Source organism: Salmo salar, chromosome ssa20 (assembly GCF_905237065.1).
Source record: "Salmo salar chromosome ssa20, Ssal_v3.1, whole genome shotgun sequence".
In the NCBI taxonomy this organism is placed as follows: Eukaryota; Metazoa; Chordata; class Actinopteri; order Salmoniformes; family Salmonidae; genus Salmo; species Salmo salar.
This window is the reverse complement of record NC_059461.1, coordinates 95,493,316-95,520,535: the sequence shown is the minus strand read 5'-3', so window position 1 is coordinate 95,520,535 and position 27,220 is coordinate 95,493,316. Positions and strand designations below refer to the sequence as shown.

Here is a 27,220-nt window from a genome sequence, read left to right as displayed (position 1 = left end):
ATCCGTTACATAAACTACAGAGTCCTCATCCGTTACATAAACTACAGAGTCCTCATCCGTTACATAAACTACAGAGTCCTCATCCGTTACATAAACTAGAGTCCTCATCCGTTACATAAACTACAGAGAGTCCTCATCCGTTACATAAACTAGAGTCCTCATCCGTTACATAAACTAGAGTCCTCATCCATTACATAAACTAGAGTCCTCATCCGTTACATAAACTACAGAGAGTCCTCATCCGTTACATAAACTACAGAGAGTCCTCATCCGTTACATGAACTACAGAGAGTCTTCATCCGTTACATAAACTACTGAGTCCTCATCCATTTTATAAACTGTATTCACGGCCCTACATGATGTGTTCTCTGTCACCTGGAGCTGCATGGCAAATGGTCCATGAACACAAGGACATCACAATGCCAAAGAACTAGTCAGCCCTCCTCCTCTAAGGGGCCAACATGTTTCTCTCTGTTACAGTATCCAGAGGACTGACTATTGAATGTGTGATGGAATAGTACTGTACTATGTCTGGTGCTGTCTATATGTATGTATGCTCTCTGTGTTTACTGGTATCTATACAGGGTGAACTCTAAATTATTCTCATAGGTTATATTGTCCTCTCAGGAATGATGTATCATTTCGGTTGGTCCCATCCCCCACACAAGCCTTTAGATGCTGTGACACCCTGTGGACATTGGGCCTTGGTGGTCAGGTAACACTGTGAACTTGGTATTGTTTGATTGGTCAATGGTGGTTGGCCTTGGGTTGAAATGTTACACCTTCAGATGTTATACATATAATTGAATGTCTTTGTTCTCTCTCTTATCCTGTGTCCAGTCTGAAGTAACTACTGATGTTTTCATAGAGGTGATGTGGTCTGATGTTATAGAGGTGATGTGGTCTGATGTTTTCATAGAGGTGATGTGGTCTGATGATCATAGAGGTGATGTGGTCTGATGTTTTCATAGAGGTGATGTGGTCTGATGTCATAGAGGTGATGTGGTCTGATGTTATAGAGGTGATGTGGTCTGATGTTATAGAGGGGATGTGGTCTGATGTTATCATAGAGGTGATGTGGTCTGATGTCATAGAGGTGATGTGGTCTGATGTCATAGAGGTGATGTGGTCTGATGTTATAGAGGTGATGTGGTCTGATGTTATAGAGGGGATGTGGTCTGATGTTATCATAGAGGTGATGTGGTCTGATGTTTTCATAGAGGTGATGTGGTCTGATGTCATAGAGGTGATGTGGTCTGATGTTATAGAGGTGATGTGGTCTGATGTTATAGAGGTGATGTGGTCTGATGTTATCATAGAGGTGATGTGGTCTGATGTCATAGAGGTGATGTGGTCTGATGTCATAGAGGTGATGTGGTCTGATGTTATAGAGGTGATGTGGTCTGATGTTATAGAGGGGATGTGGTCTGATGTTATCATAGAGGTGATGTGGTCTGATGTCATAGAGGTGATGTGGTCTGATGTCATAGAGGTGATGTGGTCTGATGTTATAGAGGTGATGTGGTCTGATGTTATAGAGGGGATGTGGTCTGATGTTATCATAGAGGTGATGTGGTCTGATGTCATAGAGGTGATGTGGTCTGATGTTTTCATAGAGGTGATGTGGTCTGATGTCATAGAGGTGATGTGGTCTGATGTTATCATAGAGGTGATGTGGTCTGATGTTATCATAGAGGTGATGTGGTCTGATGTCATAGAGGTGGTGTGGTCTGATGTCATAGAGGTGATGTGGTCTGATGTCATAGAGGTGATGTGGTCTGATTTTATCATAGAGGTCCAGACCTGACTGCCCTTAACAAACACAAAAACATCATGTGGCGTTCTGCATCGAACAGCCCCCGTGAAATGCAACTTTTTAGGGAAGTTAGAAACCAATTTACACAGGCAGTTAGAAAAGCCAAGGCTAGCTTTTTCAAGCAGAAATTTGCTTCCTGCAACACAAACTCAATAAATTCTGGGACACTGTAAAGTCCTTGGAGAATAGGAACACCTCCTCCCAGCTGCCCACTGCACTGAGGATAGGAAACTCTGTCACCACTGATAATCCACTATAATTGAGAATTTCAATAAGTATTTTACTACGGCTGGCCATGCTTTCCACCTGGCTACCCCTACCCCGGTCAACAGCACTGTACCCCCCACAGCTACTCGCCCAAGCCTTCCCCATTTCTCCTTCACCCAAATCCAGACAGCTGATGTTCTGAAAGAGCTGCAAAATCTGGACCCCCACAAATCAGCCGGGCTAGACAATCTGGACCCTTTCTTTCTAAAATTATCTTCCGAAATTGTTGCAACCCCTATTACTAGCCTGTTCAACCTCTCTTTCGTGTCGTCTGAGATTCCAAAGATTGGAAAGCAGCTGCGGTCATCCCCCTCTTCAAAGGGGGGGACACTCTTGACCCAAACTGCTACAGACCTATATCTATCCTACCCTGCCTTTCTAAGGTCTTCAAAAGCCAAGTTAACGAACAGATCACCGACCATTTCGAATCCCACCGTACCTTCTCCGCTATGCAATCTGGTCTCAGAGCTGGTCATGGGTGCACCTCAGCCACGCTCAAGGTCCTAAACGATATCTTAACCGCCATCGATAAGAGACAGTACTTGCAGCCGTAGTCATTGACCTGGCCAAGGCTTTCGACTCTGTCAATCACCACATCCTCATCGGCAGACTCAACAGCCTTGGTTTCTCAAATGATTGCCTCGACTGGTTCACCAACTACTTCTCCGACAGAGTTCAGTGTGTCAAATCTGAGGGCCTGTTGTCCGGGCCTCTGGCAGTCTCTATGGGGGTGCCACAGGGTTCAATTCTTGGGCCGACTCTCTTCTCTGTATATATCAATGATGTCGCTCTTGCTGCTGGTGATTCTCTGATCCACCTCTACGCAGACGACACCATTCTGTATACTTCTGGCCCTTCTTTGGACACTGTGTTAACAACCCTCCAGACGAGCTTCAATGCCATACAACTCTCCTTCCGTGGCCTCCAACTGCTCTTAAATACAAGTAAAACTAAATGCATGCTCTTCAACCGATCGCTGCCTGCACCTGCCCGCCTGTCCAGCATCACTACTCTGGACGGTTCTGACTTAGATTATGTGGACAACTACAAATACCTAGGTGTCTGGTTAGACTGTAAACTCTCCTTCCAGACTCACATAAAACATCTCCAATCCAAAGTTAAATCTAGAATTGGCTTCCTATTTCGCAACAAAGCATCCTTCACTCATGCTGCCAAACATACCCTCGTAAAACTGACCATCTTACCGATCCTCGACTTTGGCGATGTCATTTACAAAATAGCCTCCAACACCCTACTCAACAAATTGGATGCAGTCTATCACAGTGCCATCTGTTTTGTAACCAAAGCCCCATGTACTACCCACCACTGCGACCTGTACGCTCTCGTTGGCTGGCCCTCGCTTCATACTCGTCACCAAACCCACTGGCTCCAGTTCATCTACAAGACCCTGCTAGGTAAAGTTCCCCCTTATCGCTGCTCGCTGGTCACCATAGCAGCACCCACCTGTAGCACGCACTCCAGCAGGCATATCTCACTTGTCACCCCCAAAGCCAATTCCTCCTTTGGCCGCCTCCCCTTCCAGTTCTCTGCTGCCAATGACTGGAACGAACTACAAAAATCTCTGAAACTGGAAACACTTATCTCCCTCACTAGCTTTAAGCACCAGCTGTCAGAGCAGCTCACAGATCACTGCACCTGTACATAGCCCATCTATAAATAGCCCAAACAACTACCTCTTCCCCTACTGTATTTATTTATTTTGCTCCTTTGCACCCCAGTATTTCTACTTTATACACTCATCTACTATCAAATCTACCATTCCAGTGTTTTAATTGCTATATTGTATTTACTTCGCCACCATGGCCTATTTATTGCCTTTACCTCCCTTATCTCACCTCATTTACTCACATTGTATATAGACTTATTTTTCTACTGTATTATTGACTGTATGTTTGTTTTACTCCATGTGTAACTCTGTGTTGTTATATGTGTCGAATTGCTATGCTTTATCTTGGCCAGGTCACAGTTGTACATGAGAACTTGTTCTCAACTTGCCAACCTGGTTAAATAAAGGGTTATATATATAATATATAAATACCTGGTTAAATAAAGGTGGAATAAATAAATAAAAGATGTGGTCTGGATGTCATCGAGGTGATGTGGAGACTTGGAATAATCCCATCTGTCCTCACTTTACTTGCCTTTGTTTTAAAGCTATCAGGGCTTCCTGTAACACTGAGAATGCATCCCAAATGGCACCCTGTTCCCTAGTGCATAGGGCTCTGGGCAAAAGTAGTGCACTGAATAGGGTGCCATAGGGCTCCGGGCAAAAGAAGTGCACTAAATAGGGAATAGGGTGAGATAGGGCTCCGGGCAAAAGAAGTGCACTAAATAGGGAATAGGGTGGCATAGGGCTAGGGGCAAAAGAAGTGCACTAAATAGGGAATAGGGTGCCATTTGGAACATAGCCTGGGTATTGTTCTGTTTTCTACCTTGTGAAGAGATTGAGACCAGAGGGATCTGTGAGGGTCAGTGCCTTCATCAGATGGAGGTGACAGTTGACGAGAGCTTGAAGCCTGTCCACCCAACCAGTCACACTGACAAGAGACTTCTCCTCATAATAGGCTGTATTTGTCAAGAGCTATCCCCACTGTGAACTCTCTATGTGACTGTCAGGATCTATCCCCACTGTGAACTCTCTATGTGACTGTCAGGATCTATCCCCACTGTGAACTCTCTATGTGACTGTCAGGATCTATCCACACTGCTAAACTCTCAATGTGACTGTCAGGATCTATCCCCACTGTGAACTCTCTATGTGACTGTCAGGATCTATCCCCACTGTGAACTCTCTATGTGACTGTCAGGATCTATCCCCACTGTGAACTCTCTATGTGACTGTCAGGATCTATCCCCACTGCTGAACTCTCTATGTGACTGTCAGCATCTATTAACACTGCTAAACTCTCAATGTGACTGTCAGGATCTATCCCCACTGCTGAACTCTCTATGTGACTGTCAGGATCTATCCACACTGTGAACTCTCTATGTGACTGTCAGGATCTATCCCCACTGCTGAACTCTCTATGTGACTGTCAGGATCTATTAACACTGCTAAACTCTCAATGTGACTGTCAGGATCTATCCCCACTGTGAACTCTCTATGTGACTGTCAGGATCTATCCCCACTGTGAACTCTCTATGTGACTGTCAGGATCTATTAACACTACTAAACTCTCAATGTGACTGTCAGGATCTATCCCCACTGTGAACTCTCTATGTGACTGTCAGGATCTATCCCCACTGTGAACTCTCTATGTGACTGTCAGGATCTATCCCCACTGTGAACTCTCTATGTGACTGTCAGGATCTATCCCCACTGTGAACTCTCTATGTGACTGTCAGGATCTATCCCCACTGTGAACTCTCTATGTGACTGTCAGGATCTATCCCCACTGCTAAACTCTCTATGTGACTGTCAGGATCTATCCCCACTGTGAACTCTCTATGTGACTGTCAGGATCTATCCCCACTGCTAAACTCTCTATGTGACTGTCAGGATCTATCCACACTGTGAACTCTCTATGTGACTGTCAGGATCTATCCCCACTGCTGAACTCTCTATGTGACTGTCAGGATCTATCCCCACTGTGAACTCTCTATGTGACTGTCAGGATCTATCCACACTGCTAAACTCTCTATGTGACTGTCAGGATCTATCCCCACTGCTAAACTCTCTATGTGACTGTCAGGATCTATCCACACTGTGAACTCTCTATGTGACTGTCAGGATCTATCCCCACTGCTAAACTCTCTATGTGACTGTCAGGATCTATCCCCACTGTGAACTCTCTATGTGACTGTCAGGATCTATTAACACTGCTAAACTCTCGATGTGACTGTCAGGATCTATCCCCACTGCTGAACTCTCTATGTGACTGTCAGGATCTATCCCCACTGTGAACTCTCTATGTGACTGTCAGGATCTATTAACACTGCTAAACTCTCTATGTGACTGTCAGGATCTATCCCCACTGCTAAACTCTCTATGTGACTGTCAGGATCTATCCCCACTGCTAAACTCTCTATGTGACTGTCAGGATCTATCCACACTGTGAACTCTCTATGTGACTGTCAGGATCTATCCCCACTGCTAAACTCTCTATGTGACTGTCAGGATCTATTAACACTGCTAAACTCTCGATGTGACTGTCAGGATCTATCCCCACTGCTGAACTCTCTATGTGACTGTCAGGATCTATCCCCACTGTGAACTCTCTATGTGACTGTCAGGATCTATTAACACTGCTAAACTCTCTATGTGACTGTCAGGATCTATCCCCACTGCTAAACTCTCTATGTGACTGTCAGGATCTATTAACACTGCTAAACTCTCGATGTGACTGTCAGGATCTATCCCCACTGCTGAACTCTCTATGTGACTGTCAGGATCTATCCCCACTGTGAACTCTCTATGTGACTGTCAGGATCTATCCACACTACTAAACTCTCTATGTGACTGTCAGGATCTATCAACACTGTGAACTCTCGATGTGACTGTCAGGATCTATCCCCACTGTGAACTCTCTATGTGACTGTCAGGATCTATCCCCACTGTGAACCCCTCTATGTGACTGTCAGGATCTATCCACACTGCTAAACTCTCTATGTGACTGTCAGGATCTATCCCCACTGCTAAACTCTCTATGTGACTGTCAGCATCTATTAACACTGCTAAACTCTCTATGTGACTGTCAGGATCTATCCCCACTGTGAACTCTCTATGTGACTGTCAGGATCTATCCACACTGCTAAACTCTCTATGTGACTGTCAGGATCTATCCCCACTGTGAACTCTCTATGTGACTGTCAGGATCTATCCCCACTGTGAACTCTCTATGTGACTGTCAGGATCTATCCCCACTGTGAACCCCTCTATGTGACTGTCAGGATCTATCCCCACTGCTAAACTCTCTATGTGACTGTCAGGATCTATCCCCACTGCTAAACTCTCTATGTGACTGTCAAGATCTATCCCCACTGTGAACTCTCTATGTGACTGTCAGGATCTATCCCCACTGCTAAACTCTCTATGTGACTGTCAGGATCTATCCACACTGCTAAACTCTCTATGTGACTGTCAGGATCTATCCCCACTGCTAAACTCTCTATGTGATTGTCAGGATCTATCCCCACTGCTAAACTCTCTATGTGACTGTCAGGATCTATTAACACTGCTAAACTCTCTATGTGACTGTCAGGATCTATTAACACTGCTGAACTCTCTATGTGACTGTCAGGATCTATCCCCACTGCTAAACTCTCTATGTGACTGTCAGGATCTATTAACACTGCTAAACTCTCTATGTGACTGTCAGGATCTATCCCCACTGTGAACTCTCTATGTGACTGTCAGGATCTATCCACACTGCTAAACTCTCTATGTGACCGTCAGGATCTATCCACACTGTGAACTCTCTATGTGACTGTCAGGATCTATCCACACTGTGAACTCTCTATGTGACTGTCAGGATCTATCCCCACTGTGAACTCTCTATGTGACTGTCAGGATCTATCCACACTGCTAAACTCTCTATGTGACCGTCAGGATCTATCCACACTGTGAACTCTCTATGTGACTGTCAGGATCTATCCACACTGTGAACTCTCTATGTGACTGTCAGGATCTATCCCCACTGCTAAACTCTCTATGTGACTGTCAGGATCTATCCCCACTGTGAACTCTCTATGTGACTGTCGGGATCTATCCCCACTGCTAAACTCTCTATGTGACTGTCAGGATCTATTAACACTGCTAAACTCTCTATGTGACTGTCAGGATCTATCCCCACTGTGAACTCTCTATGTGACTGTCAGGATCTATTAACACTGCTAAACTCTCTATGTGACTGTCAGGATCTATCCCCACTGCTAAACTGTCTATGTGACTGTCAAGATCTATCCACACTGTGAACTCTCTATGTGACTGTCAGGATCTATTAACACTGCTAAACTCTCTATGTGACTGTCAGGATCTATCCCCACTGTGAACTCTCTATGTGACTGTCAGGATCTATCCCCACTGTGAACTCTCTATGTGACTGTCAGGATCTATTAACACTGTGAACTCTCTATGTGACTGTCAGGATCTATCCACACTGCTAAACTCTCTATGTGACTGTCAGGATCTATCCCCACTGCTAAACTCTCTATGTGACTGTCAGGATCTATCCCCACTGCTAAACTCTCTATGTGACTGTCAGGATCTATCCACACTGTGAACTCTCTATGTGACTTTTTTCAAAGAGACACACGTATTTATATTCTAGATGGGGAAACACACAGTACAACGGTAGGCCTGTATTTCAGCTGAACAATGGTAGACCTGTGTTTCAGTTGTACAATGATAGGGTTGTATTTCACTATTACAATGGTAGGCCTGTATTACAATGGTAAAATGGTAGGACTGTTTTTCAATGGTACAATGGTAGGACCTATATTTCAATGGTACAATGGTAGAGTTGTATTTCAACGGTACAATGGTACAGCTGTGTTTCTGCTCTTTTTTCTAATCCTTACCACTGTGTGATTGTCATAGATATCACATTCATTTGTAAAGCCCTTCTTACATCAGCTGATGTCACAAAGTGCTGTACAGAAACCCAGCCTAAAACCCCAAACAGGAAGCAAAGCAGAGACAGCAAGGGCGGTTCGTTGCTCCAGCCTTTCCGTTCACCTTCACACTCCTGGGCCAGACTACACTCAATCATAGGACCTACTGAAGAGATAAGTCTTCAATAAAGACTTAAAGGTTGAGACCGAGTCTGCGTCTCTCACATGGGTAGGCAGACCATTCCATAAAAATGGAACTCTATAGGAGAAAGCCCTACCTCCAGCTGTTTGCTTAGAAATTCTAGGGACAATTAGGAGGCCTGCGTCTTGTGACCGTAGCGTACGTGTAGGTATGTATGGCAGGTCCAAATCGGAAAGATAGGTAGGAGCAAGCCCATGTAATGCTTTGTAGGTTAGCAGTAAAACCTTGAAATCAGCCCTAGCCTTAACAGGAAGCCAGTGTAGGGAGGCTAGCACTGGAGTAATATGATCACATTTTTTGGTTCTAGTCAAGATTCTAGCAGCTGTGGTTAGCACTTCCTGAAGTGTATTTAGTGCTTTATCCGGGTAGCCGGAGAGTAGAGCATTGCCGTAGTCTAACCTAGAAGTAACAAAAGCATGGATTAATTTTTCCGCATCATTTTTGGACACAAAGTTTCTGATTTTTGCAATGTTACGTAGATGGAAAAAAAGCTGTCCTTGAAACAGTCTTGATATGTTCATCAAAAGAGAGATCAGGGTCCAGAGTAACGCCGAGGTCCTTCACAGTTTTATTTGAGACGACTGTACAACCATCAAGATTAATTGTCAGATTCAACAGAAGATCTCTTTGTTTCTTGGGACCTAGAACAAGCATCTCTGTTTTGTCCAAGTTTAAAAGTACAACATTTGCCGCAATCCACTTCCTTATGTCTGAAACACAGGCTTCCAGGGAGGGCAATTTTGTGGCTTCACCATGTTTCATTGAAATGTACAGCTGTGTGTCATCCGCATAGCAGTGAAAGTTAACTTCTTGGGGCTATGTGGGACGCTAGCGTGCCACCCGTGGTGCACTCCATCAACAGCAGGTGCATTTCAAGAGCGGCAAATTTGAATCCAAATAAATGTCAAAATTCAAATTTTTCAAAAATACAACTATTTTACACCATTTGAAAGATAAACATCTCCTTAATCTAACCACGTTTTACGATTTCAAAAAGGTTTTACGGCGAAAGCATAAATTTAGAGTATGTTAGGACAGTACATTTACAAGAGTTGTGTGTAATGTTTTGTCAAGTCAAAGACAGGGTCACCAAAACCATAAAACCAGCTAAAATGATGCACTAACCTTTTACAATCTCCATCAGATGACACTCCTAGGACATTATGTTAGACAATGCATGCATTTTTAGTTCTATCAAGTTCATATTTATATCCAAAAACAGCGTTTTACTATGGCATTGATGTTGAGGAAATCGTTTCCCTCCAATAACCGGCAGTCAAGTCAGCGTCACAAATTAAATAATTAAAATTAGAAAACATTGGTAAAATATTATATTGTCATTTAAAGAATTATAGATTTACATCTCTTGAACTCAATCAACTTGCCAGATTTAAAAATAACCTTACTGGGAAATCACACTTTGCAATAATCTGAGCACTGCGCCCAGAAAAATACGCGTTGCGATACAGACTAGACGTCATGTTGGGGAGATCTAAAATCGAAAATACTATGTAAATAATCCATTACCTTTGATTCTCTTCATCAGATGTCACTTCCAGGTATCACAGGTCCATAACGAATGTAGTTTTGTTCAAAAAAGCTCATCATTTATGTCCAAAAATCTCCGTCCACTTACAAAGAAATGATCAGTCTATAATTTTAATGGTAGGTTTATTTGAACAGTGAGAGACAGAATAACAACAACAAAAATCCAGAAAAACGCATGTCAAAAATGTTATAAAATGATTTGCATTTTAATGAGGGAAATAAGTATTTGACCCCTCTGCAAAACATGACTTAGTACTTGGTGGCAAAACCCTTGTTGGCAATCACAGAGGTCAGACGTTTCTTGTAGTTGGCTACCAGGTTTGCACACATCTCAGGAGGGATTTTGTCCCACTCCTCTTTGCAGATCTTCTCCAAGTCATTAAGGTTTCGAGGCTGACGTTTGGCAACTCAAACCTTCAGCTCCCTCCACAGATTTTCTATGGGATTAAGGTCTGGAGACTGGCTAGGCCACTCCAGGACCTTAATGTGCTTCTTCTTGAGCCACTCCTTTGTTGCCTTGGCTGTGTGTTTTGGGTCATTGTCATGCTGGAATACCCATCCACGACCCATTTTCAATTCCCTGGCTGAGGGAAGGATGTTCTCACCCAAGATTTGACGGTACATGGCCCAGTCCATCGTCCCTTTGATGCGGTGAAGTTGTCCAGTCCCCTTAGTAGAAAAACATCCCCAAAGCATAATGTTTCCACCTCCATGTTTGACGGTGGAGATGGTGTTCTTGGGGTCATAGGCAGCATTCCTCCTCCTCCAAACACGGCGAGTTGAGTTGATACCAAAGAGCTCCATTTTGGTCTCATCTGACCACAACACTTTCACCAGTTGTCCTCTGAATCATTCAGATGTTCATTGGCAAACTTCAGACGGGCATGTATATGTATTCTTGAGCAGGGGGACCTTGCGGGCGCTGCAGGATTTCAGTCCTTCACGGCGTGGTGTGTTACCAATTGTTTTCTTGGTGACTATGGTCCAAGCTGCCTTGAGATCATTGACAAGATCCTCCCGTGTAGTTCTGGACTGATTCCTCACCGTTCTCATGATCATTGCAACCCCACGAGGTGAGATCTTGCATGGAGCCCCAGGCCGAGGGATATTGACAGTTCTTTTGTGTTTCTTCCATTTGCGAATAATCGCACCAAATGTTGTCACCTTCTCACCAAGCTGCTTGGCGATGGTCTTGTAGCCCATTCCAGCCTTGTGTAGGTCTACAATCTTGTCCCTGACATCCTTGGAGAGCTCTTTGGTCTTGGCCATGGTGGAGAGTTTGGAATCTGATTGATTGATTGATTGCTTCTGTGGACAGGTGTCTTTTTTACAGGTAACAAGCTGCGGTTAGGAGCACTCCCTTTAAGATTGTGCTCCTAATCTCAGCTCGTTACCTGTATAAAAGACACCTGGGAGCTAGAAATCTTTCTGATTGAGAGGGGGTCAAATACTTATTTCCCTCATTAAAATGCAAATCAGTTTATAACATTTTTGACATGCGTTTTTCTGGATATTTTTGTTGTTATTCTGTCTCTCACTGTTCAAATAAACCTCCCATTAAAATTATAGACTGATCATTTCTTTGTCAGTGGGCAAACGTACAAAATCAGCAGGGGATCAAATACTTTTTCCCCCCACTGTACATTGTTTGTCTTCAGGAAGGTAGTGAGTTTCTGCGCAACAGCTTTTTGTAACATTTTTGAGAGGAATGGGAGATTCGATATAGGCCGATAGTTTTTTATATTTTCTGGGTCAAGGTTTGGCTTTTTCAAGAGAGACTTTATTACTGCCACTTTTAGTGAGTTTGGTACACATCCTGTGGATAGAGAGCCGTTTATTATGTTCAACATAGGAGGGCCAAGCACAGGAAGTAGCTTTTTCAGTAGTTTAGTTGGAATAGGGTCCAGTATGCAGCTTGAAGGTTTAGAGGCCATTATTTGAGTGTCTTCCTTGATCCTAGGTCCTGGCAGAGTTGTGCAGACTCAGGAAAACTGAGCTTTGGAGGAATAAGCTGATTTAAAGAGGAGTCCATAATTTGCTTTCTAATGATCATGATCTTTTCCTCAAAGAAGTTAATGAATTTATCCCTGCTGAAGTTAAAGCCATCCTCTCTTGGGGAATGCTGCTGCTGTATTTTAGTCAGCTTTGCGACAGTATCAAAAATACATTTTGGATTGTTGTTATTTTCCTCAATTAAGTTGGAAAAATAGGATGATCGAGCAGCAGTGAGGGCTCTTCGATACTGCACGGTACTGTCTTTCCAAGCTAGTCGGAAGACTTCCAGTTTGCTGTGGCACCATTTCCGTTCCAATTTTATGGAAGCTTGCTTCAGAGCTCGGGTATTTTCTGTATACCAGAGAGCTAGTTTCTTATGACAAATGTTTTTCGTTTTTAGGGGTGCGACTGCATCCAGGGTATTACGCAAGGCTAAATTGAGTTACTCAGTTAGGTGGTTAAGTGATTTTTGTACTCTGACGTCCTTGGGTAGGCAGAGGCAGTCTGGAAGGGCATCAAGGAATCTTTGGGTTGTCTGAGAATTTATAGCACGACTTTTAATGCTCCTTGGTTGGGGTCTGAGCAGATTATTTGTTGCAATTGCAAACGTAATAAAATGGTGGTCCGATAGTCCAGGATTATGAGGAAAAACATTTAGATCCACAACATTTATTCCATGGGACAAAACTAGGTCCAGAGTATGACTGTGGCAGTGAGTAGGTCCAGAGACATGTTGGACAAAACCCACTGAGTCGATGATGGCTCCGAAAGCCTTTTGGAGTGGGTCTGTGGACTTTTCCATGTGAATATTAAAGTCACCAAAAATTAGAATATTATCTGCCATGACTACAAGGTCCGATAGGAATTCAGGGAACTCAGTGAGGAACGCTGCATATGGCCCAGGAGGCCTATAAACAGTAGCTATAAAAAGTGATTGAGAAGGCTGAATAGATTTCAAGACTAGAAGCTCAAAAGGCGAAAACATCATTTTTTTGGTAAATTGAAATTTGCTATAATAAATGTTAGCAACACCTCCGCCTTTGCGGGATGCACGGGGGATATGGTCACTAGTGTAACCAGGAGGAGAGGCCTCATTTAACACAGTAAATTCATCAGGCTTAAGCCATGTTTCAGTCAGGCCAATCACATCAAGATTATGATCAGTGATTAGTTCATTGACTATAACTGCCTTGGAAGTGAGGGATCTAACATTAAGTAGCCCTATTTTGAGATGTGAGGTATCACAATCTCTTTCAATAATGACAGGAATGGAGGAGGTCTTTATTCTAGTGAGATTGCTAAGGCGAACACCGCCATGTTTAGTTTTGCCCAACCTAAGTCGAGGCACAGACTCAATGGGGATAGCTGAGCTGACTACACTGACTGTGCTAGTGGCAGACTTCACTAAACTGGCAGGCTGGCTAACAGGGTGCAGGACAGGCAGCAGGCTATCTCATTGTGGAGCTAGGGGAGTTAGAGCCCTGTCTATGTTCGTAGATAAGATGAGAGCACCCCTCCAGCTAGGACGGAGTCCGTCACTCCTCAACAGGCCAGGCTTGGTCCTGTTTGTGGGTGAGTCCCAGAAAGAGGGCCAATTATCTACAAATGCTATCTTTTGGGAGGGGCAGAAAACAGTTTTCAACCAGCGATTGAGTTGTGAGACTCTGCTGTAGAGCTCATCACTCCCCCTAACTGGGAGGGGCCCAGAGACAATTACTCGATGCCGACACATCTTTCTAGCTGATTTACACGCTGAAGCTATGTTGCGCTTGGTGACCTCTGACTGTTTCATCCTAACATCGTTGGTGCCGACGTGGATAACAATATCCCTATACTCTCTACACTTGCCAGTTTTAGCTTTAGCCAGCACCATCTTCAGATTAGCCTTAACGTCGGTAGCCCTGCCCCCTGGTAAACAGTGTATGATCGCTGGATGATTCGTTTTAAGTCTAATACTGCAGGTAATGGAGTCGCCAATGACTAGGGTTTTCAATTTGTCAGGGCTAATGGTGGGAAGCTTCGGCGTCTCAGACCCCGTAACGGGAGGAGTAGAGCGCAGAGAAGGCTCGGCCGCTGACCCCGTAACGGGAGGAGGAGAGACCAGAGAAGGCTCAGACCCCGTAACGGGAGGAGTAGAGACCAGAGAAGGCTCGGCCTCTGACTCTGACTCGCTGCTTAATGGGGTGAACCGGTTGAAAGTTTCTGTCGGCTGAATGAGCGACACCGGTTGACCATTCCTACAGCACTTCCCTCCAGAAGCCATGAGAAAGTTGTCCGGCTGCGGGGACCATGCGAGGGGATTTGTACTACAATCTGTACTTACTGGTGGCACAGACGCTGTTTCATCCTTTCCTACACTGAAATCACCCTTGCCTAACGATTGCGTCTGAAGCTGGGCTTGCAGCACAGCTATCCTCGCCGTAAGGCGATCGTTCTCCTGTATATTATTAGTACAGCGACTGCAATTAGAAGGCATCGTGTTAATGTTACTACTTAGCTTCGGCTGGTGGAGGTCCTGACGAACCACGTCCAGATAAAGCGTACGGAGTGAAAATGTTGAATGAAAAAAGTTGAGCGAGGGAAAAAATAAAAATATAAACCGTAATTAAAAAGTAAAAAACGTAAAGTTGGCAGGTAGCAAAGTAACGTTAGCAACAAAACAATATGGAAATTGCTCTTACACGCAAGGAGGGTTTAATATATTTATATCTACGTAGTACATGTCAATTTGGAATATAAAACATCCTGGATGTCCAACCACATACTCTGCCCAGTTACTATCCATTATCTCTATACACAGTTACTATCCATTACCTCTATACAGTTACTGTCCATTATCTCTATACACAGTTACTATCCATTACCTCTATACACAGTTACTCTCATTATCTCTATACACAGTTACTATCCATTACCTCTATACACAGTTACTATCCATTATCTCTATACAGTTACTATCCATTATCTCTATACAGTTACTATCCATTATCTCTATACAGTTACTATCCATTACCTCTATACACCATTACTATCCATTATCTCTATACAGTTCCCTGTGTGTAGCAGGTACCTAGTTGGCTCCTTGGCAAATATCACACTCACTGCTTATCAACTCTCAAACTCCTCTTTAATATTTAATAGATTCTCCTTTCTTCATTATAGTTTCCTGGCGTATGAAATGCCCACTGCACGTTGATTAAGCCTTAATGCAATTATGAATAAGTAGAGTAATTGCCTACTTTACATTTTCAGATAGCGTAGTATTTTCTTTCTCCAGAGCAGACAGCTCCCCAAAGACCTGGGATTATTTTCAGTTTTGTTTTGGTCTTTTAACATACTTTATCACACAGGGAGAAGTAAACACCCAGAAGCCCATGGGCTTTGATTAGACAATCTTATCATCCTTCATTTTGTTCTCTCAGTATCACTCATTCTTTTCAGCGTACAGTAATTCTTTTCCCTGCAGGCAATACTTGTTTCTTTTTATTCTAATTTTCTTTCAATTCTTGTCATTTACTTTAATTTATTTTCATTTCCAGTTATACAAACATAATAGGATGAGTTTTTTATGAATGTGTCAGGACTGACGTTTTCAAACGAACTTGAATGTAAAAGTTATCGCGGTTCATTAATTATATTGTCAAGAAAAAAAATCCTTGACTAAATTAACTAAAAAGGTTTCCTTTTCCCCAATTTTTTATTTTTTTTGCAAATCTCTTCTAGTGTGCTGTGATTTGTTGTCATTGTGTTGTTCATGTGAAGTGTGTTTGGGGTGAAGAGGCTTCCTGATACTGATGTGCTATGACAGCTCAGTCCAGGCAGAGCTTCACGCCTAATAGACAGTCTTTTGAATGTCTCACGTTAAAGAAAGTTGTTCTTGTTCTGTTATTTTACTCAATTTGGGCCTTTTTATATTTCAAATGACATTGATGTATGTGCAGTGAACATGAAGTGGAATTGGAGAAGGAAAAATTGGACTCTGGCAGAGAGAGGTGGGAGAATGTATGTGCTGTGCCCAAGAAATCATTTTAGAATGTGTCTTCTTGAAACCGTACCGTTTTATTATGTTTAGCTGTCTGTCCTCATCCGTCCATCTGTCTGGGAGAGAAGTTCTCCTACAGTCGTCAATCTCTGGCCTTTGTCCATTGTCAAGCCTTCCCCACAAACTTTTCAGTGAGGCAGACAGCAAGACATTTATTAAATAGTTATAATTGTTTAATGAGGCTGTGATAAATATGAGTCCTGAGACTGTGGCTTGCGTCTCAAATGGGTCCCGGTCAAAAGTAGTGCACTAAATAGAAGATGGGGTGCCAATGGAGATGCTGCCTATAAATTCAAATCCACCTGTCCCACTTCACTAGTTGGTTGCCCTCCGTGATCTCAAGAAGCTGAAGTGTAACCATCTCGTGTTACATAACTGTGTCTCTGATTGTCATGTGACTGTCATGCTGATTGTAAAGTGACCATCAGTGTGCTTTAGTACGCTGAGCCTCCAGGAAGTTTTCATACCCCTTGACGTATTTCACATTTTGTTGTGCTACAGCCTGAATTCAAAATGGATTAAATTGATTATTTTTTTTTATCTCACCCATCTACACACAATACCCCATAATAACAAAGTGAAAACATGTTTTTATATTTATTTTCTTTTGCAAATTTATTGAAAATGTAATACAGAAATATCTAATTTACAGAACTATTCACACCCCTGAGTCAATACATGTTAGAATCACCTTTGGCAGTGATTACAGCTGTGAGTCTTACTGGGAAGTAGTGTATCTAAGAGCTTTGCACACCTGGATTGTACAATATTTGCTCCCTCACGACGCCAGGACAGCGGAGTCAATCACCACCTTCCGGAGACACCTGAAACCCCACCTCTTTAAGGAATACCTGGGATAGGATAAAGTAATCCTTCTAACCCCCCCCCCCCTTAAAAGATTTAGATGCACTATTGTAAAGTGGTTGTTCCACTGGATATCATAAGGTGAATGCACCAATTTGTAAGTCGCTCTGGATAAGAGCGTCTGCTAAATGACTTAAATGTATGTAAATGTAAATGTAAAATGTATCTAAGAGCTCTGAGTCTTACTGGGAAGTACTGTATCTAAGAGCTCTGCACACCTGGATTGTACAATATTTGCACATTATTCTTCCATCTCTGTCAAGTTGGTTGTGGATCAGTGTTAGACAGTCATTATCAAGTCTTGCAATAGATTTCCATAAACAGCTGCAGGTTATTGTCCTGATGAAAGGTGAATTCATTTCCCAGTGTCTGGTGGAAAGCAGACCAACCAACTAGTGAAGTGGGACAGGTGGATTTTGCCTGTGTTTAGCTCTATTTTGTTTATTTTTATCAACAACAACAAAAAACTCCCTAGTCCTTGTCGATGACAAGCATACCCATAACATGATGCAGCCACCACCATGCTAGAAAATATGAAGAGTAGTACTCATTGAAGCGTTATGTTTGATTTGCCCCAAACATAACACTTTGTATTCAGGACATGAAGTTCATTTCTTTGCCACATATTTTGCAGTATTACTTTAGTATCTTGTTACGAACAGGAGGCATGTTTGGGAATATTTATATGCTGTACCAGCTTCCTTGTTTTCACTCTGTCATTAAGGTTAGTATTGTGGAGTAACTACAGTGTTGTTGATCCATCCGCAGTTTTCTATCACAGCCGTTAAACTCTGTTACTGTTTTATAAGTCACCATTATCATCATGGTGAAATCCCTGAGTGGTTTCCTTCCTCTCCAGCAACTGAGTTAGGAAGGGTACCTGTGTCTTGGGTTGTGACTGGGTGTATTGATACACCATCCAAAGTGTAATTAATAACTTCACCATGCTCAAAGGGATATTTAATGTCTGCTTTTTTATTTTTACCCATCTACCAATAGGTGCCCTTCTTTGCGAGGCACTGTAAAACCTCCATTGTCTTTGTGGTTGAATCTGTGTTTGAAATTCACTGCTCGACTGAGGGACTTTACAGATAATTGTATGTGTGGGGTACAGAGACGAGGTAGTCATACAAAAATCATGTTGAACACTATTATTACACACAGAGTCCATGCAACTTATTATGTGACTTGTTAAGCACATTTTTACTCTTAAACTTATTTAGGCTTGCCATAACAAAGGGGTTGAATACTTTTCAGCTTTTAATGTTTAAATAATTTGTAAACATTTCTAAAAACATAATTACACTTTGACATTATGGGGTATTGTGTGTCGGACAGATACACAAAATATCAATTTAATCCATTCTGAATTCAGGCTGTAACACAACAAAATGTGGAAAAAGTGAAGAATTGTTTTACAATAGTTTAAAAAAAATATTGAATTGGCTGGACATTTTTCCAGCTAAAATGTGTCCCTGCTGTTATAAAGTATCTAATTCACAGAGGAGATAGCTGTTATTCTACAGTATCTAATTCACAGAGGAGATAGCTGTTAATCTACAGTATCTAATTCACAGAGGAGATAGCTGTTATTCTACAGTATATAATTCACAGAGAGGATAGCTGTTATTCTACAGTATCTAATTCACAGAGGAGATAGCTGTTAATCTACAGTATATAATTCACAGAGGGGATAGCTGTTATTCTACAGTATATAATTCACAGAGGAGATAGCTGTTATTCTACAGTATATAATTCACAGAGTGGATAGCTGTTATTCTACAGTATATAATTCACAGAGAGGATAGCTGTTATTCTACAGTATCTAATTCACAGAGGAGATAGCTGTTATTCTACAGTATCTAATTCACAGAGGAGATAGCTGTTATTCTACAGTATCTAATTCACAGAGGAGATAGCTGTTAATCTACAGTATATAATTCACAGAGGAGATAGCAGTTATTCTACAGTATATAATTCACAGAGAGGATAGCTGTTATTCTACAGTATCTAATTCACAGAGGAGATAGCTGTTATTCTACAGTATCTAATTCACAGAGGAGATAGCTGTTATTCTACAGTATATAATTCACAGAGAGGATAGCTGTTATTCTACAGTATATAATTCACAGAGAGGATAGCTGTTATTCTACAGTATCTATACATATTGTTATGAGCTTCTGTAGAACATTTGAATTGCTGCACATTATTAGGTGAATATGCCATTTAAATGTAACTCAGTTCATATTCCCTCCTTTCATTTTTTTTGCAGACTTTGCTGTAGCAGTACGGCCGGTGTCGTACGCATCAGTGTTGAGAATGAAACCAGACATCTCCTCATCGCTGCTCAGTTCGTGGCCCCGGCCTCGACAACGACATGACCACGGCAGAGGGCTGGTGACTCCTGACTGGCCGGCATCGTTCTCCAACCATCACCTGTCTGCCCTCAGTCTGCTCAGCTCTCAGGAGGAATACAGGAGCCAAGGTCAGTCAGTCAGTCAGTCAATCAGTCCTGGCTAATAGTCTACTCTATTTCCCAGCTAATGCCCAGCCAAGGCCTGCAGTGTTGTGCCCCGTGTGATATGGGACCGACTGGAAGAGTGCACGTTTACATCCACCAACATCTGACGCATTTCAGGCTGCTACTTTTCAAATAGTATTCTAAATCATTTAGACACTTTAGCTGTGCTTTATTCAGCTTGCCTGGCACTATGGAACACTGCTTTATTGAGCTTGCCTGGCACTATGGAACACCGCTTTATTGAGCTTGCCTGGCACTATGGAACAAAGTGTGTTCTTTATTGAGCTTGCCTGGTACTATGGAACAAAGTGTTGCTCTTTATTGAGCTTGCCTGGCACTATGGAACAAAGTGTGGTCTTTATTGAGCTTGCCTGGCACTATGGAACAAAGTGTGGTCTTTATTGAGCTTGCCTGGCAATATGGAACAAAGTGTGGTCTTTATTGAGCTTGCCTGGCACTATGGAACAAAGTGTGTTCTTTATTGAGCTTGCCTGGTACTATGGAACAAAGTGTGGTCTTTATTGAGCTTGCCTGGTACTATGGAACAAAGTGTGGTCTTTATTGAGCTTGCCTGGTACTATGGAACAAAGTGTGTTCTTTATTGAGCTTGCCTGGCACTATGGAACAAAGTGTGGTCTTTATTGAGCTTGCCTGGCACTATGGAACAAAGTGTGGTCTTTATTGAGCTTGCCTGGCACTATGGCACTACTACCCTTTGTTGCAGTGTTCCCCAACTGATGGCCCGCGCACCAGTGTGGTTTATATTTTTCCCCCCCCAGGTCTTCTGAGCAAAAAAAATATATATAGATATTTCTTTGGTGTGTGGAATTTTCATTGTTGGACATAAAAGACTGTAAAAACACCAGGAAATCAGCTCCAAGCGATTTAAATTTAAGAAATCTGTTCCCAAGTATTCCTACCCATAATACAGAGACAAAGTAATCATATACAAATGCAAACAAGGTTTGAAATGATTATGTTTTAGTCAACCCTTATAACTGTTTGGGCTTCTTGCGGTCAATTTGCAGTCTACAAATTATTTGTAATTATATTCGCAATTTTTTGGGGGGTCTGAATCTAGTTGATGATCCCTTCTTTATTGTCTCAGACACATACAGCTTTATAGTGTAGTCGACTGAATGGTGTTCTGAACTGATTCGTTCTGGCCCTGTGGCTCTGATTGGTTCTGGCACCGTCCCTGTGGCTCTGATTGGTTCCTGGCACCGACCCTGTGGCTCTGATTGGTTCTTGGCACCGGCCCTGTGGCTCTGATTGGTCCCTGGCACCGGCCCTGTGGCTCAGTAAACAGCAAAGTGCAGAAGTGATGAGAAACTATTACCAGAAGTCTCTACGCACAAAACAATGGAAACACTTGACTATTGAATTGTACATTAATAAAATCGAAAGAAAAGAGTTAAAAGTAATAGCCATGTAATAACCATTGTGAAAACGATTTACCAGCTAATTACACTTTAACAGACATTATGAAGCTGGTTGGTGATGAGGTGTAACTTACTCCTCATTCACACCACAGCGATGGTTCAGAGTTTATAGTCCAGTTGTTGGTTGGGAAAAAAGAGTCCATGGAAAAAGTACAGCTGGAACTGGAAAATGAGATCGACTTCTGACACCGGCCTTGGCCAGCTCACCTGTCTTATATACTGGGCCCGGCCTTGGCCAGCTCACCTGTCTTATATACTGGGCCCGGCCTTGGCCAGCTCACCTGTCTTATATACTGGGCCCGGCCTTGGCCAGCTCACCTGTCTTATATACTGGGCCCGGCCTTGGCCAGCTCACCTGTCTTATATACTGGGCCCGGCCTTGGCCAGCTCACCTGTCTTATATACTGGGCCCGGCCTTGGCCAGCTCACCTGTCTTATATACTGGGCCCGGCCTTGGCCAGCTCACCTGTCTTATATACTGGGCCCGGCCTTGGCCAGCTCACCTGTCTTATATACTGGGCCCGGCCTTGGCCAGCTCACCTGTCTTACATACTGGGCCCGGCCTTGGCCAGCTCACCTGTCTTATATACTGGGCCCGGCCTTGGCCAGCTCACCTGTCTTGTATACTGGGCCCGGCCTTGGCCAGCTCACCTGTCTTATATACTGGGCCCGGCCTTGGCCAGCTCACCTGTCTTATATACTGGGCCGGCCTTGGCCAGCTCACCTGTCTTACATACTGGGCCCGGCCTTGGCCAGCTCACCTGTCTTATATACTGGGCCCGGCCTTGGCCAGCTCACCTGTCTTACATACTGGGCCCGGCCTTGGCCAGCTCACCTGTCTTATATACTGGGCCCGGCCTTGGCCAGCTCACCTGTCTTACATACTGGGCCCGGCCTTGGCCAGCTCACCTGTCTTACATACTGGGCCCGGCCTTGGCCAGCTCACCTGTCTTATATACTGGGCCCGGCCTTGGCCAGCTCACCTGTCTTATATACTGGGCCCGGCCTTGGCCAGCTCACCTATCTTATATACTGGGCCCGGCCTTGGCCAGCTCACCTGTCTTATATACTGGGCCCGGCCTTGGCCAGCTCACCTGTCTTATATACTGGGCCCGGCCTTGGCCAGCTAACCTGTCTTATATACTGGGCCCGGCCTTGGCCAGCTCACCTGTCTTATATAATGGGCCCGGCCTTGGCCAGCTCACCTGTCTTATGTACTGGGCCCGGCCTAACCTTGTAATTGGCCAAGGCCCAAGAAGGGCAGGGTCAGAGGTGATGATTGCCAGTCAAAGGTCCCATGAGAGGTCAGTGGTGTGACCTGTAACTGGATACTTGGTACAGTCAGAGAGTTTTCTACAATACAATGACCATATATATACTACCTCTGGTGAGTGAGTCTATTTGATCAAACTTCTGTAGGGTGAGTCAGTCTTGGTACTAGAGCTCCATCAGGGAGCTATCCCCTTCTGTCTCTGCCTGACCTCCAGACAGCACGGCCACGGCCACTTCCTGCTTGGTTAGACCCTGGCCATGCCCCAAATGGCCTCCAGACAGCACGGCCACGGCCACTTCCTGCTTGGTTAGACCCTGGCCATGCCCCAAATGGCCTCCAGACAGCACGGCCACGGCCACTTCCTGCTTGGTTAGACCCTGGCCATGCCCCAAATGGCCTCCAGACAGCACGGCCACGGCCACTTCCTGCTTGGTTAGACCCTGGCCATGCCCCAAATGGCACCCTATTCCCTGCATAGTGCACTACTTTTGACCAGAGTTGCAGTGGCCAGCTCCATCCTGTCCCAGATTTACCACAGCTGGAATAAACACACGGTTTCTGCAGTGGTCAACTCCATCCTGTCCCAGATTTACCACAGCTGGAATAAACACACGGTTTCTGCAGTGGTCAACTCCATCCTGTCCCAGATTTACCACAGCTGGAATAAACACACGGTTTCTGCAGTGGTCAGCTCCATCCTGTTCCAGATTTACCACAGCTGGAATAAACACATGGTTTCTGCAGTGGTCAACTCCATCCTGTCCCAGATTTACCACAGCTGGAATAAACACATGGTTTCTGCAGTGGTCAACTCCATCCTGTCCCAGATTTACCACAGCTGGAATAAACACATGGTTTCTGCAGTGGTCAACTCCATCCTGTCCCAGATTTACCACAGCTGGAATAAACACATGGTTTCTGCAGTGGTCAGCTCCATCCTGTTCCAAATTTACCACAGCTGGAATAAACACATGGTTTCTGCGGAATGACCTTTGCTTCCCTCCAGGCCTGAGGGCACACACTTTCTAGTAGGCTTAAATAGAAGATATGGTAAATAGGAGTGGCAATATCGTCCCCTATTATCATCAGTAAAGTTGTCGGACCCCAGTGGCTTGTCATTGTTGATAGACAACAATAATTGTTACACCTCTTCCACACTTACAATACTTACAATAATTACAATACTTGTCTTTCATAACTTGTTCTGATACACTTGGATGTGTAGTGTCAGCGTTCGTTGCTGGCATGTCATGCCTAAGTTTGCTTGTCTTGCCAATGAAAAATACATTAAAGTTGTTGGCAATATCACTTGGTTTTGTGATGAACGAGCCATCCGAGTTTGCTTTTTTCACAAAAATGTATTTTAAGGTGCTCTGAAGCTTTATACTATAATGTTTTATATAATTTATCTTTGTTTCATAGTGTAGTTTCTTCTTTTTATTCAGTTTAGTCACATGATTTCTTAATTTTCAGTACGTTTGCCAATCGGTTGTGCTGCCAGGCTTATTTCCCGTTCCTTTAGCCTCATCCCTCTCAACCATACAATGTTTCAATTCCTCATCAATCCACGGGGATTTGACCGTTTTACAGTAATTTTACAAATACTGCTTTCAAGCTAATTTCTGCAGAATTAGTAAAGATGTGATAAATAGATGTTGATGATTTCATTCTTGTGCTGTTTGTAACTACCCTGGTAGGTTGACTGATAACCTGAACCAGGTTGTAGACACTAGTTACAGTTTGAAGCTTCTTCAGTGGGCAGCTTGATGAGAGCCAGTCAATTAATAAATCACCCAGAAAATATACCTCTCTGTTGATATCACATACATTATCAAGCATTTCACACGTTATCCAAATACTGACTGTTAGCACTTGGTGGTCTATAGCAGCTTCCCACCAGAATGGGTTTCAGGTGAGGCAGATGAACCTGTAGCCATATTACTTCAACAGTATTTAACATGAGATCCTCTCTAATCTTTACAGGAATGTGGTTCTGAATATAAACAGCAACACCTCCACCATTGGCATTTCTGTATTTTCTGTAAATGTTATAACCTTGTATTGCTACCACTGTATCATCAAAGGTATTATCTAAGTGAGTTTCAGAGATATTCAGACTATGAATGTCATCTGTTACTAGCAAGTGATTGATTTCATGAACCTTGTTTCTTAAGCTACATATGTTAGCGTGGGCTACTTTTGAGCATTTTTCTTCTGGGATGCACACAGTGGATTTCCTCCTAGGGTATACTGGCTCAGCACTAACTGTATAAATCTGGTTCATAGGAAATTATTACTGCATATAATAGCTATAGGATCAGCAGAGTCATTCAGGGCAGTTAGAGGGACATAAATTAGGCTACTTTTAACAATGCCCCTGATGCCCCTGGTGCCCCTGATGCCCCTGATGCCCCTGGTGCCCCTGATGCCCCTGGTGTAATGTACATTTGCTAAAGCAGTATGACAACTCTGTGTCACAATGGTAGGGATTAACTGAGCTGGGCTTGGGTCATTGATAAGTCATTGTCTCAACGCAGCCTTATAGTGCTGTGAAAGGATCCAGGAGCCCACAGGATTTGGGTGGATACCATCCTCCTTATAAAACCTGTTTTGTCTCCAAAAGGCATCGAAATTGTCAACAAAAGTTACACCCACTGAGCTGCAATAATCACGTAGCCAGTTGTGAAGAGAAAGAATCCTGCTAAAGTGTTCAATGCCACGATTCAGAGAGGCTGGCTTGTTTATACTGATCCCCAGTCAGACTGACTCAAGTGTCTCCAGAAGTGGATGTGATGTCATTGATACACGAAGGCTTGTTTGTACTGATCCCCAGTCAGACTGAATCTAGTGTAGTAAAGCCCCCTTTACTGGCTCAAATAGTCGACCAATCAGTCTGTTAACAACCCTTGGTAAACTTTTGGATAAAAAAATGTGTTTGACCAGATACAATGCTATTTCACTGTATTGTCAACAGACTTTCAGCATGCTTATAGGGTAGGACATTCAACAAGTACAGCACTTACACAAATGACTGATGATTGGCTGAGGAGAAATTGATGATAAAAAAATAGTTGGTTGTTTTGTGCGGCTTTTGACATTATCGATCATAGTCTGCTGCTGGAAAAACCTATGTGTTATGGCTTTACACCCCCTGCTATAATGTGACTCACCACCTGGATTCTGTCTTATGTAGCAACATTTGAATTTCTGTTTTTTTACATTGGCTAAAGTAGAGATTCATTGCTACAAAATTGTATATTATACACTGCATTTCAGGAACAATGGGAAAGTAATTCTGCTTTGAAAGTTGATCAACTGGTAAACTCACTTTTGAGAAAATGGCCTATGAATGTTTTGGTACCTACTGGAGAGCCCTTCTTTGTCTACACCTATTCAGACTTAGCCCCAACCATCTCCTTAAGAGTTAATCCGTGCGTTCTGTAATAACTCTGACCATTTTATTCCCCCTAGCAGAGCTGGTTAGGCCGTTTTCATGTTATCCGGAGTGTTGGTGACTAACTGCTGGCAGCAATTGAATTATGCTTTGTTGCCGATGTTTACTGACACCGGACATATTCAACGGGTGTTGAGCGTTCAAAAATGCATCAGTTATTCTGCGCTCTGGCAAACTAAAATGAGAGTCTTTTGTTAAGAAATGTAGCTAGATAAATAGATAAACTAGATAAACAATGAATCCCAACGCATGACGTAACGTTAACTAGCTAGCTAAAAGTACAGTAACTTGAAATGAAAATACTTTGTCAAAATTAGAGTGGAGTCTTTTGTTAAGACATGTAGCTAGCTAGCTAAACAATGGACCATAATCACATCTCATGACGTTACTACCCTGCATGAATCTGCAGGTAGCTAACCAACCAGGTTCTACGGCTATAACTAGTCAAGCAAATGTGTCTGAGATATGAAGAATGAGATCATACACATAACATTAGCTAGCGACCCAGCCAGCTAACGTTAGCTAGCTAACAGTACACTTGAAATGAAACCACTTTCTGTCAAAATTAGAAATGTGTAATATCTGAAAATGTAGCTAGCTAGACTCTCTTACCCATGGTCTGAAATCGGAGTAGATAGCCAGAGCGAATTTACCAGCTAATACGTCTATCAACAGTTGCAGTGACATTCTATTGAAATGGATACTTGCATGGAGTCTTTTGTTTAGACATGTAGCTAGCTAAACAATGGACCATAATCACAACTACCCAGCCAGCTAACGTTAGCTAGCTAGACTATCTTAACAGTATACATCATTATTGAACACGTCTCCTGTCTGATGCCGTGCATGGTTGCCCTTAGTTTGACAATGTAATCCAGACTGGTGTTTTCTCCATCCCTTTAGCTATCATACTCTAATTCCACTGATTTCAAAATTCGGTCGTCCAGAAAGTGGAGATCATACACATAACGTTGGCTAGCGAGCCAGCCAGCTAACGTTAGCTAGCTAACAGTACACTTTAACTTGATGTTAGGTTTATGCAGTTTTACTGCGGGGTAAAACATTTTTAAAAGCTGCCTTTGACACGATTACCTTGACATCCTGACCAGCTCCAATAGACAGATGCATGTACACATATAGCATTCTATATGGCAGACCAATCCAAACTCATCTCTCGGCATGTCCATGCCACTCATTATCTCATCCAATCATGGCTACCGGGA

At 43.1% G+C, this 27,220-nt stretch overlaps 1 protein-coding gene across 2 annotated transcripts in view; it reads left to right on the top strand.

Annotated features, from left to right (window-relative positions):
- The window catches only part of cntn5 (contactin 5), a 488,559-nt gene that overhangs the window by 150,138 nt on the left and 311,201 nt on the right, over window positions 1–27,220 (top strand). For both annotated transcript variants that reach the window (XM_045704177.1, XM_045704176.1), the window contains exon 3: window positions 19,580–19,792. In XM_045704177.1, the coding sequence (XP_045560133.1) occupies window positions 19,580–19,792 (213 nt within the window). The remainder of the gene's footprint in view (window positions 1–19,579; window positions 19,793–27,220) is intronic.